Source organism: Prionailurus bengalensis, chromosome C2 (genome assembly GCF_016509475.1).
Source record: "Prionailurus bengalensis isolate Pbe53 chromosome C2, Fcat_Pben_1.1_paternal_pri, whole genome shotgun sequence".
Classification (NCBI taxonomy): Eukaryota; Metazoa; Chordata; class Mammalia; order Carnivora; family Felidae; genus Prionailurus; species Prionailurus bengalensis.
Genome location: NC_057350.1, coordinates 10,820,948 through 10,847,416, shown reverse-complemented (window position 1 = coordinate 10,847,416; position 26,469 = coordinate 10,820,948). Strand labels below are relative to the sequence as shown.

The 26,469-nt window shown below is 49.8% G+C and overlaps 1 protein-coding gene across 1 annotated transcript in view; it reads right to left on the bottom strand.

Annotated features, from left to right (window-relative positions):
• RCAN1 (regulator of calcineurin 1) overlaps window positions 1-16,267 on the bottom strand; it is a 102,736-nt gene extending 86,469 nt beyond the window's left edge. Inside the window, exon 1 of the mRNA XM_043593649.1 lies at window positions 15,937-16,267. Coding sequence (XP_043449584.1) covers window positions 15,937-16,179 — 243 coding nt within the window. The 5' untranslated portion in view covers window positions 16,180-16,267. The remainder of the gene's footprint in view (window positions 1-15,936) is intronic.
• Between the last annotated feature and the right edge of the window lie 10,202 nt (window positions 16,268-26,469).

Genomic DNA, 26,469 nt, shown 5'->3' with positions numbered 1-26,469 from the left:
TTGCTGTTGTTTACTTATTTATTTTGAGAGAGAGAGAAGGGGAGAGGGAGAGAGAGAGGGAGACTGAGAATCCCAAGCAGGCTCCACATTGTCAGCACAGAGCCGCACATGGGGCTCGATCCCACAAACGGTGAGACCATGACCTGAGCCGAGATCAAGAGTCAGAGGCTTCATCGACTGGGCCACCCAGGCGCCCCACAGCGTTTTGTTTCTTAAGTTGTTTTCAACTTTGTAGCAGAGTTCATTTCATGTTAAAGCATACTTGATCTAAGCTTTTACAAGTGATGACAGGCCATGCTAGACTTCTGGTGTGACACATCCTGCTACAATGTTCCTAATGTTGAGCAGCACCTCAGCCAGTTAATCTCATACACATGCTCCCATGTGTGGGAACCTCCTGGGAAAATAAGGCTTAGTATTTAATGGACTTAAAAGAGCAATACTTTCATTTTTATGTGTTTTACTTCTACCGCCATACTTAATATTTATTAAGTGCCTACTGTGTGGCAGGCACTGTCCTAGGCACAGGATAAACAGTAGTGAGCGACTCAGACACCATAGTATTTAAATTTTAAGACTAGTTTTAATAAAATTGCTAGCATGTACTAAACACTTAGTTTGAGCCTGGTGTTATTCTTAGCTCTTTATTTTGTGACAATTAATCAAGGGAAACCTCGCCAAAATGGGAGGCCAGAAGGGGAAGTGCTAACACCTTACCTCCCATTAAATGGAGGGAGGGAGGAACCTTGCACAAGGATACTACTTGATCACAGCCAATAGGAGGAAGAAAGGGTTTCTCCTGCCCCAGCAACAGCTCAGCCAATGAGAAGCCACAATACTTGAATTCCCTGTTTAGGCCAATGGCTTTTTTGTTTACACAGCCCTCCCAACCTCCCCTTTCTTTATGAAAGAACATTCTTCTCCTTTGTTCTCCAGGCTTGGCTGTGGTTTAGCCTTAGTTTGCTTCTCTGGAATTGCAATTCTGTTATTCCTGAATTAACGCATTTTTGTTGGTAAAATAACTAACAGCTTTATTTAATTTATTTCATTTACATTATTTTATTTTTAATTTTATTTTTAGTTACCTGGACACCACTGTTTTTTTTTTTTTTTTTAATTGAAGTACGCTGGACATATAATATGGAGTTTTATTTTTAAGGTTAACAATTTATATTTATCCTTATTTAGGGAAGGAAGAATTCTTCCTCTACCCTTTAAAGTCTTCCAGCCGGACCAAAAATTACTTTGACCTGAGACAGATTAACAGGAGAAGTTTTATTATGTGTGCATGGAGACCCAATAGTGAAATTGAGACCCAGAGAAATGACTAAGGCATATAGTTTTCATACTTTTTAGACAAAGAAACAATACATCTGTAAGGAATTGACAGGACAAAGAAAAACTTAACTTTTGGGAGCTTCAATTAGTAAGGAATTCTTTTTTTTTTATTTTTGAGAGAGAAAGGGAGAGAGTGCGAGCAGGGGAGGGGCAGAGAGAGAGGGAGACAGAATCGGAAGCAGGCTCCAGGCCCTGAGCTGTCAGCACAGAGCCCAACATGGGGCTCGAACCCACAAACCCATGAGATCATGACCTGAGCTGAAGTCGGATGCTCAACTGAGCCACCCAGTCGCCTCTAATTAGTAAGGAATTCTAATCAGAATTTGGACTAGGGTCATAAGTTAGTAAAAAGTAACAGGGTTATTTGTACAGCTTTCTCAGCCCCGAATTTCTCTCTGATGATAAGGATGTCTCTTCTCTTTACCTCCTAGTACAGGGAGGGTACCTTCCGCATGGGAGGATTATATCTTGCCTTCACGGGGGCAGAGGGCGGTCTGAGTGTCTTCTTGCACAGGCCGTCTCTTAAGTAACCTTTTTTAAAAACAGTCAATATGCCAAAGTGGCACATTTTGGGGTGGCCTGCCCTTATTCCCTATATTCACAACCCCGGGAGGTAGGTACTTTGATTACCCATTTTAAAAACAAAGAGACCAGGGATGCCTGGGTGGCTCAGTTGTTAAGCGTTCTTCAACTCTTGATCTCAGCTCAGGTCTTGATCTCAGGGTCATGAGTTCAAGGCCCGCACCGGGCTCTGGGCTGGGAGTGAGGCCTACTTAAAGACACCAAAGCACACAAAAGTCACTCGCCCAAGGTCGGTCACACAGCCAGTTGCTGGCAGAGCTGGGATTTGAACTCAGGCTGACTTGGCTTTGGGACCCACCCTCCTATTCCCAACATCATAACACCTTTAAGCATTCAGGATTCTAAAGCAAGGTAGGCATGTGCCCGTAACAAATGGCACTTAAGGATCTTCCAGGGGGCGCCTGGGTGGCGCAGTCGGTTAAGCGTCCGACTTCAGCCAGGTCACGATCTCACGGTCCGTGGGTTCGAGCCCCGCATCGGGCTCTGGGCTGATGGCTCGGAGCCTGGAGCCTGTTTCTGATTCTGTGTCTCCCTCTCTCTCTCTGCCCCTCCCCCGTTCATGCTCTGTCTCTCTCTGTCCCAAAAATAAATAAACGTTGAAAAAAAAAAATTAAAAAAAAAAAAAAAAAAAAGGATCTTCCAGGCGCACACGCCTGCACCTTTCCACTTTCAGCAGAGCCATAAGAGTTAAGATTAATACCAAGCAGCAAAGGAACCTGCCACCAGATGATCCTGCCAGTGTGGCCCCTGTGCTATCTAGTAGAGAAAACGAAGGAGGAAAAGGAAATAAATGAAAAGGGAATGAGTTAACAAACAAATGGCAACCCAACACGAATCATCATCCAGTAATATAATCATGGCCGTTAAAGTGGGGTCGTTGATAAAGACAAAACAAATACTTTTGGAGTATCTCGTGCCTTCAGATACTAGCACAGACACTGCTGTGCTGTATTCAACGTTTATTTATTTTTGGGACAGAGAGAGACAGAGCATGAACGGGGGAGGGGCAGAGAGAGAGGGAGACACAGAATCGGAAACAGGCTCCAGGCTCTGAGCCATCAGCCCAGAGCCCGACGCGGGGCTCGAACTCGCGGACCGCGAGATCGTGACCTGGCTGAAGTCGGAGGCTTAACCGACTGCGCCACCCAGGCGCCCCTGCTGTGCTGTATTTAACACCTCACCGCATCCAGGAAAGGTGAACGCACCCCCCCCCCCAGCAAATGCGGGGAGTCATCCCCCCCATACAATGTCTCTCCCTCCCACCCCACCTCACGCATGCCACCGTCTTAGGCGGGCTCACCACATGGAGGACCAGGTCATTTTCCCCAGCTTGCTCTACAGAACTGAAAGGCTCCAAACGGGGAGGCTACAAAGTATTCTGCCGATGAGCAGTTATTTCCCAGTACGTGTCAGGAATAAATATTTGACAAAACAGAGCAAATTAGGGTCAAAGTGTTAGTCCCCTGCAAATCTATTGACCATTTCAAAGAAATACACCACTTCAGGATTGATTTTAAAAATAAAAACAGTCTGGAAATCCTGTGTCGGGATCAACAGGGGGCTGAGTTTGAAGGCTACGTTCACCCCAGGACAGGGGCTCCCATGTGAGAGAACACTTCCCGCTGCACAGGTCTGGAGACCGATCTGCCAGCACAAGCTTTACTTTTGTAAGTAGTCTATGTGGTAACCTAAAATCAGAAGCCAGCTCAGAAAATTCCCATTATCTCTGAAATGGGGTCCGATTCATCTGAATGAGTTCCCTTTGTATTTCTTTATGCTGATAACTCGAATGTTTATTTTGAGACAGAGAGAGAGAGCACGTGTGCAAGATCATGCATGTGGGGGAGGTCCAGAGAGAGAGGGAGAGAGAGAATCCCAAGCAGGCTCTACACTGTCAGCAAGGAGCCTGATGCGGGCCTCGATCCCACAAACCCTGAGATCGTGACCTGAGCTGAAATCAAGAGTCAGATGCTCAACCGACTGAGCCACCCGGGTGCCCCTTTGTTGATGATTGTTTTAACTGTTTTTTTTTTTTTTTAAGTGTATTTATTTATTTATTTTGAGAGAGACAGAGAGTGCAGGAGGGGTAGAGAGAGTGAGGGAGAGAGAGAATCCCAAGCAGGCTCCACACTGTCAGCACAGAGCCCGACGCAGGGCTCGATCCCACAAACCGTGAGATCATGAACTGAGCTGAGACCAAGAGTCCGACACTTAACCGACTGAGCCACCCAGGTGCCCCTCCGCTGATAATTGGAGTCATAGTCCCGACAAACCTCAAACCGGAGCCTGAGGCAGAGGAAGTGCCAAACTCGAACCAGGCATGGCTGGAGTAGGAGGACCACATGCCCCTGTGCTTCCTGTTCCCACCGAAGGCCCGGCATGGCCCAGCGGCAGGGAAGGGGCCACTCGGGAGGTGGCTCTCACTCCCTTGCTCTTCTGTGGGCAGGGGAGGCGGTCCCTCCGCGGCAAAGTTTCAACTACACACTAATCTTTAAATAGCTTCTTTTGCGGTACAGGCCGTGACTTCTTCCTGCTGAAAATGCACTTTCTGTCCTGATGCCTGAATTAAAGTCTAAGCCAACAGACAGGCTCCATCGCAGAACATACGCGAAGTTACTTCCCCCTGGTGGCCAGTGCCGGTGGTTTGAACAGCATGGGACTGGCTCAGGGGCAAAGCTCTCTGCCTCTCGGGCCAGGAGGGGCCCGGGATTACCCTGCTCTGTGGCAGCCCCCTAACGGTGGCACTGGGACAGTTTTGCCTGTCCTGGCTGACTTGTCTCTAGCTGTCCTCATCATTCCTGCGCTCTGGCTTCTTTGGGTGGGGCGGGGGTGGGAGAGGGGAGGACGTTACTTCCGGGGAATTACACGGGGCAGTACAAAAGGCGGAGGGTAGGGGGAAGGAGACCTGTTCTAGTTCCAGCCAATGTCCCGGGAGCACCCCTGAGGAGACGTCATCCCCTCTCTGAGCCTTGATTCCTCCTGAGAGAAAAGCAGGGTGTGGGCTGAGGGGCCCTTCCTGCCCTGGTTCTGCGAGAGTGCCCACGGTCAGAGGCCCAATTGCGGCGGATTCTATGTGCTGAGTAGTTTTGCAAAGGGGGGAGAAGCCTTCTTCTACAAAAGAGGCAAAGATAGTATTTTTCTTAGAAGGTTGTAAGAAGGATTAAATGATGTGCTGGGTACCCCGGTTAAGCGCCTCACTTGGGCTCAGGACATGATCTCATGGTTTGCGAGCTCGAGCCCCGCGTCGGGCTCTGCACTGACAGTGTGGAGCCTTCTTGGGATCCATTCTCTCTATCTCTCTCTCAAAATAAATAAACTTAAGAAAAATAAATGATGTGCATAAAATATTTGGAACAAACGGTGCTTCGTAAACAGGGTGCTTGCTTTTCATTAATCGTACAACTACTAAGTTTGTACTTTATCATCCAAACTTAAGAGTCAAAGGGGTACGACTGATAACTTTCCCGGGACGACGGGCATAAATCAGACGTGCAAATGGGACATATTGTCACCTGTCAATAAGTAATAGCCATCAGGAGATTTGGAAAAGTCCCAAGTAAGCAAGAGACTGTAAGAACAAACATTTCACGTAAGTGGTCCGGCCCTGTGAGGCAATCTCTGGCAGACCCTCCAATGCTGAATGGACAGAATCAATGCTGCGGTCAGTTAAACGCTCTCCGACACAGGTTTCTTTCACACCAGCCCCATGTAAATTTCTAAGTGACTGAAATTCACGTCCTCTGCAGCTACAAACCCGCAGACAGGCCTCTCACTGACCAGTGTAGGACTCGGGTATGGGTGTGAAGGAAGCAGAATATGTCACCCCCCCCACCCCCAAGTATCCCTCTTTGACATGAAAGTTATTTTGAGCTGAAGGCAATAAAGTTCTATCTCCTCCCTCTTTTTCTGCCTAAAGGCAGCATGTAAAGTCTCCTTTTACTGGAGACAACTCCAGACTCTTTATCAGCCCAGAGAAGACACCAGAGGAACCTTACTCCTCCCACATCTTTACCTTTCCACAGTCGGCTGCCCTTGGAAGCCTGAAATGGCTTTTCTCCGCCCTGTCGTTCCTCTGCAAGTATGTCGTTCTTTGTTCAAGAGGATCGATAAGCCGAGTTCCATTTCGCTGAGGCTTCTCCCTTGTGACATGCACGGCACCCAGTAATAACGGTCTGTTTTTTCTCTTATTAATCGGTCTTTATGTTAAAGAGCCACAGCCGAAAACCCAGGATGAGTAGAGGTCAGGTTCTGCCTCCCCTACAGGTGGGAGAGCCGGATGGAAGAGAACTATATTCACACTAGAGAAGTTCCCTTCTTGAGCAACTTCCTGCTTGGAAAAGTCTGATTTTAACATGTGGGCGTGCTGGGGAGCAAAGGGCAAATGGGCCCTGTTCTAACCATGTGCCACGGATGTAAGAGTGTAAAGCCACCCATATCGTTTCGAGAGCCAGAAATGGCCTCACAGACATTATCCAATTCAACCTGCTCACTTTATAGAGGAAGCGACCAAGGTTTGGTTAAATGACTTGCCCAACGACATGTGGTTTTTTATGGATCTACTAAGTGCTTTGGTTACGTTGACCAACTGACCATAATACACAGGCATCAAAAGTTAATTATGCGTCTTTGCTGCTAACCTGTGAGCCCCATGAAGGTGGGGATGGTTGGTGTCTGTCACTCACCAAAGGCTGTCTAGGGCTGCGCCCCCTCATGCTGATGTCACCATGACTGTCTTCATTCTGCAACCAAGGAGGCGGGGCCTTGGGGGGGGTGGGAGACTCACCTGGGGTCCCAGGACTGGTCCTGAAACCAGCACAGGGCTCAGAATAGGCATCCAGTAAACGTTTGTTGAATGAATGGATGAACGAATGAATGAACAGACGAACGAATGAATGAATGAATGAAGTGATGGAGCCAAGGTTCAAATCCAGGTCTTTCTGGCTCCAGCGCCCAGGCCCTGCCTTCTGCTTGAACACAAGAACATCACTATGGCTGTCACTGATATACCAAGAGCACCCGGATACACCGTTAAGTATAAATAAATGGCTGAAGGAGTAACAGAGCTGTAACTCATCTGAACCTCCGTTTTCCTGTGGATAAAAATACTTTCTTCGCCGAGCAGCCCTGGGGTTTCAATAAGATGTGAAAGACATGAAAAATTCATGTGCAGAGCTGTACTCTGTAAGATGACGAGGGCCCAAGCTCTGGAGGTTGCCAAAACGAGGCTTGAATCAGAGGACCAGCACTTCCTGGCTATGCGACCTAGGACAGGCTACTTGGCCTCTGCTGGCCTCGGTCTCCACATCTGTGCAATGGGGATGTTATTGTACCTATTGCGCAGAGTTCTTATAAGTAGATGAAAAGAAATATGTTACACATAAAAAACTTCACCGTAAGGAATGGGAACTACTTTATCATCTTTAAAATAAAGCAGAGAGGCGCCTGGGTGGCTCAGTCACTTAAGCATCGGACTCCTGATCAGTTAAGCCCCCTGCCCCTTGCGTGTGATTTCGGCTCAGGTCATGATCTTATAGTTCGTGGGTTTGAGCCCTGTGTTGGGTTCTGCGCTGACCACGTGGAGCCTGCATGGGATGGGATTCTCTCTCTCCCCCCGCCCCTCCCCAGCTCCCACACACACACACACACACACACACACACACTCTCTCTCTCTCTCTCTCTCTCTCTCTCTCTCTCAGAAATAAACTTAGTAAATAAATAAAATAAAGCAGGAAGTTTAACAAAAACATATAAAGGGGGGAAGGAAAACACGCTACTGTTACGTTGCGTGAAAACAAATCCAAACTCGGCTATCTGAACTAACCGACACTTTCATTTTTTTAAATCTGAATTCAGGCCAGCCTCAAATACTTGTTCCTATGGCGTCGGTTAGGACTAACACAGGAGTTTCACCCCACACCTGCTGAAATTAGCACCGAAAGGAAAAATACTGTCCTGACCCTTCCCAACGTCAATGGGTCCAGTTTCCCGAGCTCTCCTTTCAGAAACGGAGTGGCTAACAGCTTTTGATACTGTAGAAACCTAATAACCTAGCTATAATCCTATCAATGGGGTATTTTATGTTCAGTGGTGCCACCTAAAACTGTGGAGAAAAGAACTTTAATAGGGTTGAAGCTTAAAAAAAAAAAAACAACAACCAGATTAGAAAAAACCTTCATAAGCACTTGAGGGTTAGCTGCTCCAAGAAGTCAGAAGAGTTTACAAAGAAAACAGTGTCCTAACAGATGAGCTCCTGCAGCAGGCAGCCTGAGATGGCCCAGGGACCTCCACCTCCCGGGAGTCCCACCCTGGTGGGCGCCCCCTGCCCCTGGCACGGCCTCACTTCTCACCCACAGAGCAGAGCAAAAGTGGTGGGGTTCCTTCCGCTCTGAGGTTAGGACTCCCGATCCCCCGCCTGTCACGTGCCCTTCCTCGCCCACTCGAGGGAAGCCAGCTGCCAGGCCGGGAGGTGCCCTGCGGAGACGCCCACGTGGCAAGGAGCCCGGGGAGGCCTCTGGCCAACAGCCACCAAGGAGGTGAGGCCCTCAGCCCAGGAGCCCCCCAGAAAGGCAATCCTGCGGCCAACCACGTGAGGGAGGCTGGAAGCAGACACTCCTTCTGCGGGGCCTTCGGAGGAGGCCGACCTGGAGGGAGAGGCGCCAAGCAAAGCCGTCCCTGGAATCCTGACCCTCAGAAACCGTGGGATAATGAAATGTATTGTTTTCAAGCGCTATGTCTTGGGGCGCCTGGGCGGCTCGGTGGGTGAAGCGTCGGACTCTTGCTTTCGGCTCAGGTCAAGATCACGGTTCGTGGGTTTGAGCCTCACGTCGGGCTCGGTGCTGACACCGAGGAGCCTGTTTGGGCTTCCCTCTCTCTCCCTCTCTCTGCCCCTCCCCAACTCTCTCTAAAGAAACTACCATGTTTTGAGTTGGTTTGTCGCACAGCTGTAGATAACTGATATACCAACGCAGGTGGTTATGTTTACTCCGTCCTAGTCAGTGATAAGCATTTTATGTACATCGTAACACGTACTGTCACCACCCCCACTTTACAGGTGGGGAAACTAAGGCACGGTGGGAGAAACAGCATCCTCAGACTCCCACTGTGGACCCGCGTGGTGAAGGTTTGCTTCAGACCCATGCCCTCTGCTAGCAGGCGGCACTGTCTCTTCTCGCGCACACTTCAGTGGGGAGGGGAGCATATTAAGCCCCATCAAATCTTTTGACATTAAAAAAACATAAGTAGGGGCGCCTGGGTGGCTCAGTCGGTTGAGCGGTGAGCGTCCGACTTCAGCTCAGGTCATGATCTCGCGGTTCGTGGGTTCGAGCCCCGCGTCGGGCTCTGTGCTGACGGCTCGGAGCCTGGAGCCCGCTTCGGATTCTGCGTCTCCCTCTCTCTCTGCCCCTCCCCCGCTCACGCTCTCTCTCAAAAATAAATAAACGTTAAAAAAGAAAAGACAAGACAAGACAAGACAAGACAAGAAAAGAAAAAAGTTCGTTGTCACAACCGAATTGTATTTCAAATGACTGGCACTCGCCCCCTCAGTCCTTGAAAGGGGTCCTGACGATCGGCACCGAAAATGCAGGCCGCGGGGGCCTATCTCCGCTGCCACCCTCAATGCGCACACTGATGTGCGACACTGCTGTGTGTGCACAGCTGGCTGCTGCCCCCCAGGAGTGATGCAGTCACACAGCCCGGCAAACGGGTCCCCTCAGGCGGCAGGGATGACAAGCGTGGACTGGACTGTCTGAGGACCTTTTTCAAAAGTCAAGAGGCGACGAACACAACCTGAAATATGGACACAGGAATCAGACTCCAGCAGCTTCTGCTTTAGCTACTCTGTTCTCTCACGAGGCCGGTTTGTGTTTTGTTCCCTTTTGGGACTGTCTTAGGGCCCGGAAAGTCCCGGCTGCAGGGCAGTGACAGCGGATGCTACCGCTGCTGAGTGCCCAGTGGTAGGGGACAGAGCTGAAAGCAACCCACACGCTTGCTCCCACGACGAGTGACGGGGAGGGACCCAAGGAACCTCACGGATATAAAAAATCATTTGATTTATGTAAGACTCAGAAATTCTAAAATTAGGGATATAGTGAATAAATTCTAAAATAAACTTTGCACGGAAGAAACACACGGTTGGGGTTTTTGTGGGCTTTTTTTGTTTTTTGTGTTTTTAACATAGAACATGCTGAACATGTCCAAAGGAATTAAACCATACCATATTGGTTTACCATCTCTCTACTCTTTGGGGGTGGGTGTCGGCGCTGTTTTACACATGGTTCAAGTTTAAGAAACCACATGCCTATGACACTCGGGTGAGGCTAAAAATGGCCTGAGAATGCCTGGATTTGACACTGCAGAGGAAGCCGACTGCCACTGTCCAGCTGGAATGTCACATCTCACGACACGCTGCCACAGACTGACTTGTAACAGGAAGAGGCAGAAACACGGCCAAGGGCCCACAGTCTTGGGAGCAGAAGTCAGCCCCCAAGTAGCATCAGCCATGCTACCCCGGACACGGACACTAAAACCATCTCCATCATCCAATTCCTATTGAATGGTATCCTGTCTACCAAAATCGGTTCTGGGAAGACAAGTCCAGCATGTGACATCTGGAGACTGAGCAGCCGCGGAAAGGGAGGCGCACGGAGGCGAAGGGAGGCAACCCCAGGTTAAAGCACACGCCCCGATCCCGCGTGTCACCTCCCAAAGGCTAGGGCTCTACGGCAGACAGCCAATCACCCTGCTTTCCAGCTACGAGGTCAAACACCACTCAGAGAAGGGAGGCGTCAGACCACAAGCCTGACTTCTAGTTTAGACATGAGCCAATCGAGGCACAGATCTGGCTCAAAATGGAACCCAGCGGCCAATTACTCAAGGATCTTTTCATGGCCCAACAACGCCTCCGGTCAGGCAAAACCCCTTCCAGATAGGACAACGGTCCCCAATCTGGACTCCCCGTTAGAATCACCTGGGGGAGCTTCCCGGGCAATTCTTTCTAGGCGGTTCCCAGTCCCTGAGACTGCAGCTGGTCAGGGCGGCCCGGGTCTGGACGATTTTAGAGCTCCCCAGGGACTCTCGTGTATGTAGCTAAGGTGCGATCAGTCGTCACTGATAGAGACAAATCAAAGCCACCACTCAAACTCCTTTTAGGGCTCTCGGAATATTTCCTGTTATTAAAAGAAAGTCATGTCTGTATCACAAATCTTAAGTGGGCATCTGTTTTAAGGAAGGTGAGTTTATTCACTAGAGAAGAGTCATTTTTTTGATGATTAATATGTTCTGACTTAGCCTTTGGGCAAAGCGTTAGCAACCTAATACATAGGGGTGCCTGGGTGGCTCAGGTGGTCGGGCATCCCACTTTGGCTCAGGTCAGGATCTCCTGATTCACGAGTACAAGCCTCGCTTCGGGCTGTATGCTGCTGTCAGCACACAGCCCGCTTCGGATCCTCTGTTTCCCCACACCCCTCCTCGGCCCCTCCCCCCCCTCAAAAATCAATAAACATTAAAAAGAATCAAATACGCATTCATCTTTCAGACAACAGATAAAGCAGTATTCTTTCCTATTACCGTATGGAACTATATTTGCTGCTGGGAAACTCACAGAGCATTTTTTGAGAACTCCTCTAAGTTTCTAGTTAGCTTTTATTCTAGGGAACCAGTGGACCACTGCCGACAAGCCAAAGCACCTGTAATTCCTGGTTCAAAGTGCTGCTTTGCTTTCTCAGTAAAGCAAAAACAGTCTTGCAAAAAGAGGACGGTAATGGGATATGCTACATTAATATTTGTACAACAGGAATTAATTTTATTTTAATAAAAGTCTTCATTCATTTGTAATGGTGCAAATCTCTAGTAATATTACTTGAAATTAATGACCATACAGCTTCAGTTAGGTGTTAGATAAGCATTTAATGAACACGTTCATTATAAATTATTTACAGCATCGATGATGACCCAGCTAATAGAAACAAATTTCACCTATCAGACCTAACTGTTAGGGCTAGAAAATGACCTCGGATATACATTCCCACATGAATTGGTGCCTCAGGTCGATTTCTTTCTTTCGGGACTAAGAGAATAATACGAGCCTGGGTGAACAGTCTGACACAGCCTTTTTCCTTCCCACCATCTGCCATGGTCTGGGTGTTTGTGGTCCCCCCAATTTTGCATGCCGACATCTTAACCCCTGAAGGTGATGGTATTAGCAGATGAGGACTTTAGGGGGTATTTAGGTCAAGGATGGAGCCCTCTGGCTGGGACCAGTGCCCTTATGAAAGAGCCCCCTGCCCCAGCTCCCCATCCCTGCCATGGCTTCAGGACACAGCGAGAAGTCTGCATTCCAGAAGAGGGCTGTCACCCGTGCTGGCCTCTGGAATGGTGAGGAATAAATGTCTGTTGTTTATTTATTTAATTTTTTATGTTTATTTTATTTTTGAGAGAGAGAGAGAGAGAAAGAGAGAGAGAGACAGGCTGCGAACGGGGGAGGGGCAGAGAAAGAAGGAGACACAGAATCTGAAGAGGCTCCAGGCTGAGTTGTCAGCACAGAGGGCAACGCGGGGCTCGAACTCCTGAACTGCGAGATCGTAACCTGAGCTGAAGTCGGACGCTTAACTGACTGAGCCACCCGGGCCCCCCATGTCTGTTACTTATAAGCCACTCAGTCTGTGGCATTTTGTTCTAGCGTCCCCTAACAAGCTAAGCCACCATCACTCATCCAGGTGGCCTTCTAAGAGGCTGTTGAATGAGAGGGGACCGACCACCAGACACCCTACCCCCTGCTGGCCCTGCGACTTCTGTCAGCAATGCAGTTAGCGGCATGCCCACTAGGGGTCAGACCACACTGACCTGATGGAGAAGGACATTTTCATTACACCACCTTTGGGTGATCTGGCCCGATGGGAGAGAGAAAAGCCTTTAAACTAATAAGGCTGTCAGAAGCCACACCTTCCCATCTAGAGGGATGGTTTTAGCTAAAGGAGAAATCTCTTTTTACTGGAAGGCTCACCAAAGGCCACACGGGGATTTCTGCTCTCGCCGCCTCAGTTGGCGGAACTATTTGCCCTCCGAGCCTCTGACTAGCCCAGTGAATTTTGTGTCTTCGCCAATTGTTTGACATCTTACAGGACCCTATGGATGCACAACCAAAGCTCATAAAGCTCCCCCACCCCCATTCTGACAGACTCAAATGGAGGCTCTGTCCTTTGGTCCAACACCCCATCAGAGTCCAAACACTTCCAAAGCTCCCTGGGACAAGGAAAGGCAAGAGCCGCCTAGGGGGTCTCCTTGCTTCCTCTCTTGACCCCCCACTCTCCTTGTCCAAGAGACCTTCTCCGCTCAGCTTGGCTGTTAGAATAACATCTGAATCCCTCCCATGGCCACCAAGGCTCCTCATGGAACCATTCCCCCCGCTGTGTCGAACCTCAGTCTCCCCCTACCATCTCCCACTCGGCCACGAGGGCCCCTTTGCGCCTTCTGAATTCAGTCAGTTCACCACCGCCTTGGAACTTCTGCATTGGCTGTTCCCTCTGCCTGGAGGCCAGCCACGCGAAATCTGCACCGGGAGCTTCCTCCTGCCAGCCCAGTCCGAGCTGTGCAGAGACACCTTCCAGGGCCACTCCATCTAAAGTGGCCCCATGCTGACTCCTCTCTGCACGTCCTCTTTGCCTGCATCGTCCCCAGGGCCCTTCTCTGCCCTCTCTCCCCTTCTCCGGGCTCTGGAAGGCTGAGCCCACCTATGGGACTGCATTGTTCGGGGCCCCCCTGCCTGCCGGCTGCCAGCTGGCTTCAGCCAAGGAGATCAGAAAGCCAGGGCAAGCGGGGGTATTTCCTCCCTGCCAGTCCCTGCCACAGCATCTCAATTCCATCCCTTCACATCTGCCTCTCCTGCCGGGCCGCTGCTCTCCCCAGGCTCCAGCAATGCCACTTCCTCCCCTCGATACCCCACCCCCGCCCGTGGACTCTCTTAGTCCTGCTGCGATTAATCAGTTCTTTACTAAAACCCCTTCAACCACCACAGTGCTCCCGTGAGGACTGATTCTGACTCAGCCCCCACCCTCCCCTGGGTGGCTCTCTAGCCTATAATCCTGTTACTTTCTCCATTGCACTTCATACTATCTGAAATGACCTTGTTCCCTTATACTCCTCTGTTACCTAACCCCCCTCCAACCACTAGAACATCAGCAGGAAGCTCACTGTGTTCGCCCCTCTACTCACTGGGCCCCAAACAGTGCCTGGAACGTAGTAAGCATTCGATAAACCGCAAAGGAATAAATGAAGGAACGAATGGTAGCCCAGTGCCTGTTCAAAATATCCCCTCCTTAGTAAGCCCTTCGCCGATCATCATTACTAAAACATCAATCTCCCTCCCCTCCCAGACCTCCACTCCTTCCTCCCCTATCTCCTCCTTCCTACTTTTTCCTATAGCACGGTCACCTCGTGACATATTTAATATTTGTTCACTGTCTGTTGCCGCCCACAAAAAGGTCAGCCCCGAAAGGCAGACTTGCTGTTCCATTCACTTGCTGTGCCCTCAGAGCCCAGAATAGCGCCTGGCCCAAGCAGAGTTGCCAACACTTGTTATAAACGAATAGCTAGCAAAGCGGACCAGATTTCATACAAAGCAATCTCAGGAATGCCCCCCACACTTACTGGGAAAACTGGAAAACTACGAATTGCTAGACACCCAAGCAAATAAACGCAGTCTTACATGACCTGACCTGGCTCCATCAGAAGGGCAGCCTCGGACCCCCGGGGAAAGAGACCTGAAATGCTAGTTAGACCCTGGCCATGGGAACAGAAAAGGTTTTAGAGTAAGACGAGCGGGACCCCGCGCTTACGACAACTGTTGCTTTAGAAAGCATGCACAGGAAGTTGCCTAAGCACACGGCCCTTGTAAATCCTTTCTGAAAATGGATGGGCACATAAATTACAAATAAATGGGACTCCAGCACACCGTTCTGGGTTCCACAGCGGCGCACCTCTTGGCAACAGCCTCCTACTACAAGTTCATAGACAGTATACGCAGACCCAGAGCCAAGCATGGAAAGCATCGCTTTTTTTGACAGCTGCTCTCCTCCTGAGGCATATCTCTTAAAGACAGGCTTTATTCTGCAACGCCTGCGTTGTCCAAATCCTATTCTGCACACTAATTGTAGATTGGAAATAAATTCCTCCTCCCTGCCACCACCATTGATTACTCATACCTGCCCCCTCACCCTCCTAAATTTCTAAACTGGGTGGATTAAAAAAAAAATCAACTCCCCATGTATAGCGTGTCCCAATGGTGGCAAGTCACCCCTTCAGAGAGCAAGATTCCCGACTGTTCTAAAGGCCTAGAGAATGGGTCCCTTCCCCTCAACACCATTCGACCGAAACTGGCCAGCCACAGGATAATGAGCAACCACAGATCCTCACCCAAACATTGGTTTTTCTTCCAAGAGTGCAGATTGAGAATGCAGAGACGCTGTCCTATTTATGAACAGTGAGTCACGTCGCCGCTCCACGTCTGTTTCCTCCTCCCGATGAATGAGGGGAGCCCCTTCCCCAAAGCAGTAAGTGCCGCCGGGCTACCTTACATGCCCCGGGGGTGGCCCCGCGAGCTCCCGGACACGCCGGGTGCTAATTCATCCCGAGATTGTCTCTTACTTCACTCCCCCCAACCCCTACTCTCCCCACCCGAGTGGACACCCGGGGGCAGGAGCTTGTCTGCAAGGTGGTGACCGGCCACCGTCAAAGGCGAGGCGCTGAAAGCCCCCCTGCGGGTTGCGCGCGCGGCCCGGCAGGTGCTCAGGGACCCGGACCCTCCGGGAGCGCGCCCCCGCCCCACCGGGCCGTGAGTGGACCGCGGCAGGGCGGCCGGGGGCATCGCCACGTCCCCGAGGGTCGCCTCCCGGCCCCGCCGGTGGCCCGGGCTGGAGAGGCTGCCCCGGGCCGGCCGGGACCTGGGCGCCGCGACCCGCGCCGCCTCCTCCGGGCAACAAGTGTCCGCCCTCCACCCGACGGCCCGCCCGGCCCGGCCCTCACCCGGCACAGGCCGTCCACGAACACGCGCGGGTCCAGGTGGCAGGCGATGGTGGCGCTGGGCAGGTCCTGCAGGTCCACCTCTTCCATCTCGCAGTCGATGAAGCTCCAGTCGCCGCCGCCCTCGTCGGCCTCGGCCGCCCCCGAGAACTGCGCGAAGGGCCGCAGCGTCACCCCCGGCTGCGCTCGCGCCTCGGCCGCCTCGGCCGCCGCCCGGAGCCGGGACCCGGCCACGGCGTCCTCCATCCCCGCGCCCGAGCCCGCGCGCTCCCGTCGGCTGAGCCGGGCTCGTGCGCGCGCCCCTCGCGCTCTCCCGCGCGCCGACTCGGCGGTTAACCCCCTCGGGCTCTCGTCTCAGCCGGCGGCGGTCACCACGGCTCCCCCGGACGCGGCCTCCGCGCGCCGGCCCCGCCCAGCCCCGGGGGCGGAGCTCGGGAAGGACACAGCCGCGGGGCCCTTTAAGACCGGCCCCCCGCTGGGTGATTGTATCCCGCCCTCCCAGGAGAGAAAGCCAATAAAGGAACGGGATTCTCCTCACGTGATCCTCATTCGGCCGCCCTCACCCCGAAGCCTTACGGTGGCCATGCTGGTTAGGGGCACGGGCCTCATCAACCAGTGCCGCTTCGCAGCCAGCTGGTGTCACCTGAAAGGCGCAAGGCTGCGTCTTGGGCGCCGGGATGGTAGCTGGAGAGGCAGCGCTTCTCTGGTTCCCAGGCGGTGACGCTTTGAGGCACAAAGGCCAACTTTGGGGGATTTAAGCGAGATTCAGTTGTGGCTGTGGCTCCGAGGGCATTGGCAAGTGGTTAGATGCTTACCGTATATTATCACATATAGTCGCAGGGAGGATTGAACTAGACCATGACGACAATACCTTACTGTTATATTTCAGCTTATTAGTCATAATATCATTGTTCAAAGTTTATGTAATCAGAAGTAAATTTTTGAGTTACCCCTTTGTGCTATGTACAAGAGGGGATAATGAAAGAAGCAAAACATTGCGCCCTACCTTTGGGGAGTTTATAGAGGGAAAGCACGAATTCTCAAATAAGACTCTCTTTTTCCCCCTGCAAAATAGGTAGATTTTTTTTCACCGTGAAAGACCACGTGGTACAGTCAAAACTTGGGTCTGAATATCAGCTTTGCTGTTAATTACTTGGACGAGTAACCTGAATTCTAGTTTCCTCATATATGGTAAGAATCCAGTAAGGGCCCAATACTTGGTAACTCTGTTCAAGTGTAGAGTTCTTGGGAAGGTGTGAAATCAGACCGGGTTGCCATTGTGACAATCTTACGGACGTTTTGTGGTCAGGAGGAGCTTAAATCCAGGTGGAGTAAGTAATAGGCATGCAGAGATAATTCATAAAATACAATGTGATACGGGATTCGAGAAATCTAGGAACCATCCTGTACTGCTGGTGGGAATGTAAAATGGTGTAGCCACTTTGGAAAGACAGCTTGCAAGTTCCTCAGAAAGTTCAACACAGATACTGCAGGACTCAGCAATTCCTTTCCTAGGTATAAACCCAACAGAAATGAAAACATGTCCACACAAAACCAACATCCAAAGGTTCGTAGCATCATTATTAAAAATAGCCCCAAAGTGGAAATAACCCCAAATATTCATTCATCAACAGATGAATGGGTAAGGGAGACGGATAGCCATGTAATGGAATATTATTTAACCACAAAAAAGGATGAAGTTCTGATACATACTACAACATGATGAACCTTGAAAACATTATGCTAAGTGAAAGGAGCCAGTCGCAAAAAGCCGCATGCTGTATGATTCCGTTTATATGAAATGTGCAAGAGAGGCAAATCCATAGAGACCGAAAGGAAATGACTGGTGGTCAGGGGCTGGGGGAGGAGAGAAGACACAGCAAGTGCTACAGGGTGTTTTTTGCGGGGGGGATGCGTGAAGAAAATGCTATAAAACTGGAATGTGGTGATGTGTGCACAGCTTCGTGAATATACTAAAAGCCAGTGAATTGTATTTTCAAGAGTGGGTTTTATGGTATGTGAATTATATCTCCATAAAGGTAAAATTTACAGAAAAGAGGATGTGATAAAGGCCACAAGGGGTTAGATGGATCGTGGCAGAGTGGGTGACATTGCAGAGTCGAAAACTGTGTAAACTTGGCCAGACATTCTGAAAAGGATGACAAAGGGGATGAGGCACCAGTTTTGGAAAAACAACACCCAGCCAAACGGTTGCTGGGTGGGTCCAAGTTGTCATCACCCTTAGGACAGGATGCTGTCCTTTGAATCCTGGCTTAACCCTAAACCACTTAGAGCAGGCAGAGGGGGCCTGCGGACAATGCAATGCCTAGGAGGGGAAAGCACGCTAAGAAAAAGAAACCTGAAATGTACCCAGAGCGGGCCAGGTGCTGAGCTAAGAGAGAAAAGCAGGAGTTCAACCTCAGGCAAGTGAGAAAGACAAAGTTACCTGTAATTGACTTTGGAAAGGAGTCAGTCATTTCTAAGACTCAACAGACAAAGTCACATATGCCTTCAGTGACTTTGGATTCCCACCACCGTATCTCCCTCTCCAAGCAGCAAAGTAAAGGTGGCGACATTTTCTCCTGGTGGTCTATGCGATTCCAATAATAATACCGATTTCATTTAGGCAGCTTTTAATTAATGGGTGGACCCATAAACCAGCTGACATAATCCCCACAAACAGGTATTATTACTTCCGGTTCTTAGAACTGAGGCTCGGAGGGATTGAATGACCTTCCCGGGAGCAAACAGGCAGCAAATGGCAAAGCAGAACAGAGGGCCGGCTCTCACCCCGCGCCACCTCCGCCCCTTGGGACTCTAGGACACAGAAAAAGGGGAAGGAACCAAAGAAAAACAGTGGGGAGAAGGAGAGGAGAGGGAAAAGAGAGCAGAGGAAAAGGAGAGGAGAAGAAATGAAGTGATGGGAGAGGTAGGAACTTGAGAGCAAAGGTAGAAGGTGCTTGTGAATCAAACTGGGAGGCAGGGTGACAATCCTAAGGGCACACTCTCAGATACTCCGGGCCAGCCCTGGCCGTGATGCTTGAGAGATAGGCAGACTCTCTTGATGAAGGGCATTAAGATCACACCTTCCGCATCTAGCTGCATGCGCGGGGTTCCTGCGCTATTGCAGGCAGCACACTTCGTAACAAAATGTCAGATTCTTTCTTCCACTTAGAAAATAAGCTTTTAGGGGCGCCTGGGTGGCTCAGTGCGTTAAGCGTCGGACTTCAGCTCAGGTCACGATATCGCGGTTCCTGAGTTCGGGCCCCGCGCCCGCCTCTGTGCCGACAGCTCAGAGCCTGGAGCCTGCTTCGGATTCTGTGTCTCCCTCTCCCTCTGCCCCTCCCCTGCTCATGCTCTGTCTCTGTCTCTGTCTCTCTGTCAAAAATAAACATAAAAAATAATTAAATGAAAAAAGAAAATAAACTTTGACAGTAACTGCCATCTTGGTCACGCCTTACAAATTTCAAAAAGGCAGACTCCTGTGTCTTCTGCTTTCGCTGACACCAATGCTAATGATCAGTGGCCTCTCCCAAGGAGGCAAAAAACAGGGAAAGTGTGCTGTCCACAGCACAGGCGGAAACTAAGCAAAACACACTGCTTAAGTCTGCAGACATTTTTAGGGGTGAAGTCAATCAAACCCGGGGGCAATCTCTTAAGCGCTGGCCTACCATCCCACATGTACAAAATTCCAAAAGTGTGCCTGGGAACTGTTACCTGTCCCTCTTTTTCTAACTGTGGCAACGGAATCGAACACCTATCCCTGCTCCCTGGTGGGGCATCTGATAGAGAGCCTTGCCTTCTCCCTGGCTCGCGGGAGCAGATTTGATCCAGATCCTCGGATACCCCGAAGGGAAAGGAAGAAACGAGCGTGAAGAGCTGCTCTCGGAGATTCTTTTTTCAAATGAGGGAGGGGACAAAAATTCTCATCAATATATCCTACCGTTTCCTGTTCATTCCCGTCCCCTAACCCTTCCTTCGTGTCAGCCATTGTCATCACCGACTATAAAGAAGACGCCCTCAGAAAGCCATGTTTGGTTATTTTTGTTCTTAGCATCTGTCTCTTACAGTTAACGCAGCCCAGTTCTGCAAACATCCCTGTGCGCGGAGATGACAGCCTATTCTTTGCCAGGTGGGAAAATTTCACTGTGTGACACTTTTGATTGCTTTCTATTCTGTTCTGGAAATGAGAGGGGGCTGTGTGCAGTAGGCTCCCGCTGAATGCCTCTTAAATGCACCAGTGGCATTTCTGCACACTCTTGAGACATTACGGACATTTAAACATTTTATTTAAGAGAGAAGGCAAATAGCTGACTTTCTGAGTGTTTGCTGTCACAAAGAATGAACTCTTCCAAAGAGTGCTCAGAGGAGTAAATCCCTTAAATAACTCATTCGAAAATTTCTGTTTTGTTACCCCCCCCATAAAACAGATAAAAATATATGCTGCTTCGTTGTTGTTTTGTTTTTGTTTTTTGGGGAAAGGAACGTTTTGCCCTGATCAAGCCTAATCAAGTTTCATTCTAAAATCCACCTTTTTTTTTTTTTTAATGCTTATTTATTTTTGAAAGAGAGCGAGATAGATTGCGAGCAGGGGAGAGACAGAGAGAGAGGGAGACACAGAATCTGAAGCAGGCTGTGAGCTGTCAGCACAGAGATCGACATGAGGCTTGAACCCACGAACTGTGAGGTCATGACCTGAACCCAAGTCGGATGCTTAACGGACTGAGCCACCCAGGCACCCCTTAAAATCTACTCTTAAAATCCCTATTATCTTCAAAAAAAAATCCCTATTGTTTTTTATGATCTTCTGATGCTTCTTAAACCAGAAAGCTAGAGTTATAAACTAGGTTTTAAGAGAGATATCGGAATTTGGTTCCTTTGCCGTTCCCTGGTTTCCACATCATTCTAACTTCTCTTTTCAGGGTAGCTGACACCTGTGTGTGTGTGTGTGTGTGTGTGTGTGTGTGTGTGTGTATTTAATTTTTTATGTGTATTTATTTTTTAGAGAGAGACAGAGCACACGTGGTGGTGGGGGGGGGAGAGAGACAGAGAATCCAAAGCAGGCTCCAGGCTCTGAGCTGTTAGCACAGAGCCCAACGCGGGGCTCGAACTCATAAACCATGAGATCATCATCTGAGCCAAAGTCAGATGCTTAACCGTGTGGTTTTACTTGAGTCGGGATTCTTCTGGTTGCAAGTAACTGAGACATCCGGGGCCAGTTTAAACAGGAGAGAATTTGAACTAAGGATATAGGTGCCTTGTGGTAGCTAAGGGCAGCCATGCAGGCAAGCTGCAGGAAGGTCCTAGAAACCGGACTTCAATGGCTATCCGGAAGCCAGGCTGTCACTTTGGGCCATCTCAAGGCCATCAGGGATCGAGGATGGGTGCAGAGGGAGAGGGGTATCCTCTTCTGGAACTGGCAGCCCCGTATTTGCAGTGTGCATTCATTTTTCAAAATGTCTTCCTTTGCATTGAGCTCAAATCACGAGTCCGGTCATAGTATCACACAATCTCCTGCGTGGCTTCACAAGCCAGGGACGTGTGGTTTATGTTTCATTTCTGTCCCTTCTATCACTGTGGCCTTGGGGGAATCACTCGCCCTCTCCCACTCTCCAAATCCTCCTGTGTAGAAAGGTGATGTAAACAGCTTCCTGACAGAAGTCTTGGGGAGCTAGTCTTGGGGAACTATTCAACAGGCTATGGCAGCTGCTGCCTCAGGACCATTGCACTTGCTCCTCTGCCCGGAATGCTCTCTCCTAGAAGTGAGCATGGCACTCTCCCTTCCTCAGGGTTTTACTCATGGTCTTTCCTGGCTGACCTAGCTGAAATCCTCCCCTCCCACCCACACACACACACATCCAATCCCTCTTCCCTGCTTTATTTTTTGCTCCTTAGTATTTATCATCACACATCTACGTTTTATATTTATTTATGACCCACATGTAAATGTTGCGTAAGCACTAAGCTATTATTTAATACACCAGGCACTGCTGGGCTATCAGAGGCAAATAAGGCTCCTATGCTATAGGGTAAAATCAAAGAAGGAACCCATCACCACGGTTAAAAAGCCATCTGCCCGGCACAGAGGAGAGGCTCAGAATGGACGATTATAATTACACTCCTGGTCTTGGGTCTCCCACTTGAAGACCCCCTTCTCTCTTCTGTGTTAAAGTCTTTTCACAGTAGGATGACAGGATGATCCCCTCTGGCGAGCTTCTAGGGAATGAACATGGGGGGGGGGTGGCGTTCTGCACCAGTTAGGGAAGGTCACTGAAAAGATATAATTGCCCACTGACTTGTGAGCTGGCCCCAGGTACTCAGAGGTTCCTCATTTCCTCCCCTCTCCTTGGAATGTGGGTTCCCCTTGCCTTTCTTGCTCTCAGAGACTGCTCCAAGGACACGGCCTTGAGATGGTGATGCGGTGTTGAGGACACCTATGCAGTACACATGACTGAAGCTGGTTAAGGCCTTTTTTACCGGCTTCTAAGATTTGGTGGGCAGGTGCGGGGATCCATTTTTCTTGCTGCCACCCAAGACAAGCCTCGTGTCTAAATTCCGTTGCCTATTAAACCTGCCACCTACCAGCCTGGAGTGGCCCGCGTCTTTCTTTGGTCTCTCCCCTCCCTCTGCATATGGGGGTGGGTTTCAGATCACGCCTGGGAAGCTCCCAAGAAGACTGCCAAGCAACAGGGTCTAGAGACCAGTGAACACTTCTCTTCAGATTGAAGGATGGATGAGACATTAATGGCTAGTCGCCCCTCACCCTTCGGTCTACCGACAGCCTGTCCTTGGAAGGCGCCTGCGTGCACTCCGCTAGCCTGTTCTGAGATCTAGCTGAAGTCACTGTCATCATTCCAACAGGAGAGATTTCCTTTTAGGGAGTGAGGTAGGACATCACTGGTACCTCTCCCAGGGCCTTTCCTCAGGGGTGGTTTTTTTTTTTTAATGTTTATTTATTTTTGAGACAGAGAGAGACAGAGCATGAATGGGGGAGGGTCAGAGAGAGAGGGAGACACAGAATCTGACACAGGCTCCAGGCTCTGAGCTGTCAGCAGAGAGCCCGACTCGGGGCTCGAACTCACAGACCGTGAGATCATGACCTGAGCCGAAGTCGGACACTTCGACTGAGCCACCCAGGCGCCCCTCAGGGGTGGTTTTTTAACTGTGGTGATGGGTTCCTTCTTTGATTTTACCCTATAGCGTAGGAGCCTTATTTGCCTCTGATAGCCCAGCAGTGCCTGGTGTATTAAATAATAGCTTAGTGCTTACGCAACATTTACATGTGGGTCATAAATAAATATAAAAGGTAGATGTGTGATGATAAATACTAAGGAGCAAAAAATAAAGCAGGGAAGAGGGATTGGATGTGTGTGTGTGTGGGTGGGAGGGGAGGATTTCAGCTAGGTCAGCCAGGAAAGACCATGAGTAAAACCCTGAGGAAGGGAGAGTGCCATGCTCACTTCTAGGAGAGAGCATTCCGGGCAGAGGAGCAAGTGCAATGATCCTGAGGCAGCAGCTGCCATAGCCTGTTGAAGGAATAGTTCAAAGACCAGTGTGGCTGGAGCAGGTGATCAGGGCGGTGAGTAGTGCTGAGGTCAGAGAGATGATAGAGTCAGGTCATACAGGGCTTTGTAGGGCACACTGAGGACTTTGGTTTTTACCCTCATTGCGACAGGAGCCAGTGGAGGGTTTGAACAGAGACCGACTAACACGAGCTGACTTTCTTACGGCTGTCAGGAAGGCTCACTCAGGAGCTGTGCCCATGGGACGCTGTGTGGGAAACCAGTCTGAAGTCTGTTACAATAACCCAACAAAGTGGTAAGATGCTGTCTTTATTTTGAAGGTTTAGCCAACAGAATTGCCTTCGTGTATTTGCTTTTTATCAATACTATGACAGAATAGCAAAAACTTAGTGGCTGAACAGCACACAAAAAATTAACTTATAGCTCTGGAGGTCAGAAGTCTAGAATGGGCCAGCAGAGCTGTGTTCTTTTTGTAGGTTCCAGAAGAAAATTCACTTCCTTGTCTTCTTTCAGGTTCTAGAAGCATCTGCATTCCTTGGCTCATGGTCCCACATCTCTCCAACCTCCACTTCCACCATTGCCTCTCTCTCTCTCTGACTCTGACCCTTCTGCCTCTCTCTTATAAAGACCCTTATGATTACAACTGGACCCACCCAAATAATCCAGGAGAATCTCCCCATCTCTAAGATTAAGGTCAGGGGGCTGACCTTAATCACATCTGCAAAGTCCTTTTTTTGCCTGTACGGTAACATATTAACAGGTTCCAGGTTGTAGCAGGTGGAAATCTCTGGGGGGGGGGGGAACCATTATTGTATCTACTATACTTAAAGAAAGAGAGGGGTCAAGGTTGACTCTGAGTCTTGGGCCAACACAGTCGCAGAGAAGGAGTCACCTCTTACCTAGTTAAAGACTCCGAGAGGAGCAAGTTTGGGAGGGGGTGTTATCAGGAGCTCACAGTGGGGCTGCTCAGTCTGGAGAGACGACTTAGACCACAAGTGGAGCCATCCAGGGGGCAGTTGGGTGGAGAATCTGGAGTTTAGGGGAGAAGGTTGGAGGCACACATGTAGGAGATGATGCTCTCGATGGAACGTAAAGGCGTGAGGCTGTCGAGGTCCCCTTCCGAGTGAGGAGAGGGGCCTGAGCTCAGACATCGGTCATCAGTGGTGCTTGCAGAGGTGGGCTGAGAGGCCAGGGAACCCCGGGGCAGGTGGGGGCATCCTGGAAACCAGAGACGGAAGGGCTTCACTGAGGACAGAGGGGTCTTCTGCGTCCCGTGCTGCCAGAAAGTCAGCTCTGAGGAGGAATGGGAACGGAGTCGTGGATGTCACGCTTTGGAAGGCGATGCTGGCCTTGGCGAGAAAAATTTTGGAGGAACGACAGGAGATAAATGCCCAGCGGGAGGAATAATCCGATCCAATGGGTCGCAGCAACTCTTTCAAGCAGCTGTGCTATAGAGGCGGGCAGAGGAGTGGGACGGGGGATTTCTGGAGCCATCTCTGCGGGGATGGGAGGGGCGGACACCTGGTACCGGAGTGGGGAGCGGTCCGGCCGGAAGAATGGAGCCCACTTATTGCCACAGGCAGCAGGTAGCAAGCGGGGCACGGGTGCTAGTGAGTGGGGGCGCTGTGACGGTGTGGTGGAGGCGGAAGAAATTCTCTGCGGCGTCCACGCTTGCAGCAAGAGCCAGACTGGCAGGTGTCACGAGGGTGCTCAAGGCACCCTGAAGGGACAGCGGGAGCTCCAGGTGGCACGGGGGTGACACAGCCCCGCACACCTTTGCTCTCAGAATCTGGCCGTTACTGCAGATCCCACATGGCATCCAGAGTTTAAGGCAAGAGAAGAAAACAAGAAGTCGTCTTCCAGGAATGCAGGGGAGTCAGTACAGTAGGGGAGGGTAGGATGATTACATAGGCACACAAATGTGGCATTAGTGTAATACGTGCATATAATATGTAAATGTGTGATTATAATACATGCATATGCATTAGTAGATGTAAACAAATATATCTGTATACAATATGTATACAATCTGTATACAATACCACAAAAAAAGTTACTATCAATAATATCGGGGGCGCCTGGGTGGCTCGGTCGGATAAGCGTCCGACCTCAGCTCACGTCACGATCTCACAGTTCGTGGGTTCAAGCCCCAAGTTGGACTCTGTGCCGACAGCTCGGAGCCTGGAGCCTGCTTCGGATTCTGTGTCTCCCTCTCTCGCTGCCCCTCCCCACTCGTGTTCTGTCTCTCAAAAATAAGTAAATGTTAAAAAAATTTTTTTAAGTGATATCTAATATGTACTATATGTAATATGGTAGGTGAATACATGTTCATCCATCATCTATGAATATAGAAATATATGCAGATATGTATGTAATAACATTAATAAACTATGCTATATACAATGAAAAAACATTTATTTGTAAATTACCTCCCTCACTCTATTCATAATGTATGTGATGCTTATTATAAAGCATACATAGAAATAGAAATATTAAAAGTGTAAGAAAAGAGAAATAAATACAAAATTTTAAATGTTTCTTAAAAAAAAGGTTTTTTTCATGTTTATTTATTTTTGAGACAGAGAGAGACAGAGCATGAATGGGGGAGGGTCAGAGAGAGAGGGAGACACAGAATCCGAAGCAGGCTCCAGGCTCTGAGCTGTCAGCACAGAGCCCGACGCGGGGCTCAAACTCGCAAAGTGTGAGATCGTGACCTGAGCCGAAGCCAGATGCTTAACCGACTGAGGCACCCTGGCGCCCCTAAATGTTTATTTTTTTTAAGTAAGCTCTACACCCAGGCGCCCCCAAATGTTTATTTTTTTTAAGTAAGCTCTACACCCAGCGTGGGGCTTGAACTCCTGACCCTGGAATCAACAGTCGCACCCTCCACCAGCCGACGCAGCCAGGAGCCTCATGTTGATTATGTTTTTACCCTCATCTTTTCCAGCTTGGAAGATCCAAAAGTCAAAGTCTTTATCAACCATCAAAAATCTTTTGTTTTCTCAAAATTCTT